Source organism: Ailuropoda melanoleuca, unplaced genomic scaffold (genome assembly GCF_002007445.2).
Source record: "Ailuropoda melanoleuca isolate Jingjing unplaced genomic scaffold, ASM200744v2 unplaced-scaffold65053, whole genome shotgun sequence".
NCBI lineage: Eukaryota > Metazoa > Chordata > Mammalia > Carnivora > Ursidae > Ailuropoda > Ailuropoda melanoleuca.
Window position 1 is genome coordinate 1 of NW_023239452.1, and position 1,214 is coordinate 1,214.

A 1,214-nucleotide genomic window follows, 5' to 3' on the forward strand; every position below is an offset into this window, starting at 1 on the left:
AGAAGGCGCAGCCCCTCGCCCCCCGAAGTATCAGAGCAGACCGGGACCCTGAAACAGCACAGCAGGACCGGGCCCCTACACCAGCACACCCCGAACCGCACCACTGGGCTTCTGAACTAGCTCGGCACCCCTGGAGCCCTGAGGCAGCGCGACGCCCTTGGAAACGTGCACCTTCCGCACCAGGCCAGCAGCAGCAGCGCAGAATGGACGATATCTACAAGGCAGCGGTTGAGCAGCTGACGGAGGAGCAGAAGAATGAGTTCAGGGCCGCCTTCGACATCTTCGTCCAGGATGCAGAGGACGGCTGCATCAGCACGAAGGAGCTGGGGAAGGTGATGCGGATGCTGGGGCAGAACCCCACCCCCGAGGAGCTGCAGGAGATGATTGACGAGGTGGATGAGGACGGGAGCGGCACAGTGGACTTTGACGAGTTCTTGGTCATGATGGTCAGGTGTATGAAAGATGACAGCAAAGGGAAGTCAGAAGAGGAGCTCTCTGATCTCTTCCGGATGTTCGACAAAAACGCCGATGGTTACATCGACCTCGAGGAGCTGAAGATTATGCTTCAAGCCACCGGGGAGACCATCACAGAGGACGACATTGAGGAGCTCATGAGGGACGGAGACAAGAATAACGACGGCAGAATTGACTACGACGAGTTCCTGGAGTTCATGAAGGGAGTTGAATAGATCGCCTTCTCAACTGCCCGCCACCACTGCCATCAAGCCGTCTGCATCTTGTTTTGCCAGTTTAATGCCCTCATTGGCCGATCGCATAAAGACTGTCGCTGAACAAGAACTCCCTTGCCCATCTGAACCCCCAGAAAAACGAGAAGTCCCAGTGACCCAAGCAGTCATTCAGTGCAGATGGAGTAAGACCACATGCACAGCCAGCACCATAGCACAGCGTCCATTGCGTATCCCGCCAAGTGATGGGTCGGTCCAGAAGGCAAGACCTGGCCTTCCACGGATTGGTGGATCCTGACCTCAGGTCCTAGGTCATTGCTTGAAACCTTGGCGAATGACAACACAGTCAGGACCATTAGGAGTGTCTGACGTTAACACTCACACCTGGGTTCACAGTACACATGCAACGTGGCTCTTCACCTCCACTGAATGCCGGCTTACGTCAATCACTCAGACACACCGATGACTGAAATGGTCCCAATGATTAAAAGGATATTCTTATTTTCAACTGCAATAAATAATGTACGA

General features: G+C 54.5%; 1 protein-coding gene across 1 annotated transcript; it reads left to right on the forward strand.

Annotated features, from left to right (window-relative positions):
- The first annotated feature begins 203 nt into the window (after positions 1-203).
- On the forward strand, positions 204-689 carry LOC117800158 (troponin C, slow skeletal and cardiac muscles-like). Its single transcript, XM_034652692.1, has one exon. It carries the CDS (start codon positions 204-206, stop codon positions 687-689), a length of 486 nt encoding a protein of 161 aa, XP_034508583.1.
- The last annotated feature ends 525 nt before the right edge of the window (positions 690-1,214 follow it).

Coding starts and splice junctions, on each gene's coding strand:
- LOC117800158 (XM_034652692.1), top strand. CDS start 204: ATGGACGATATCTACAAGGCAGCGGTTGAGCAGCTGACGGAGGAGCAG.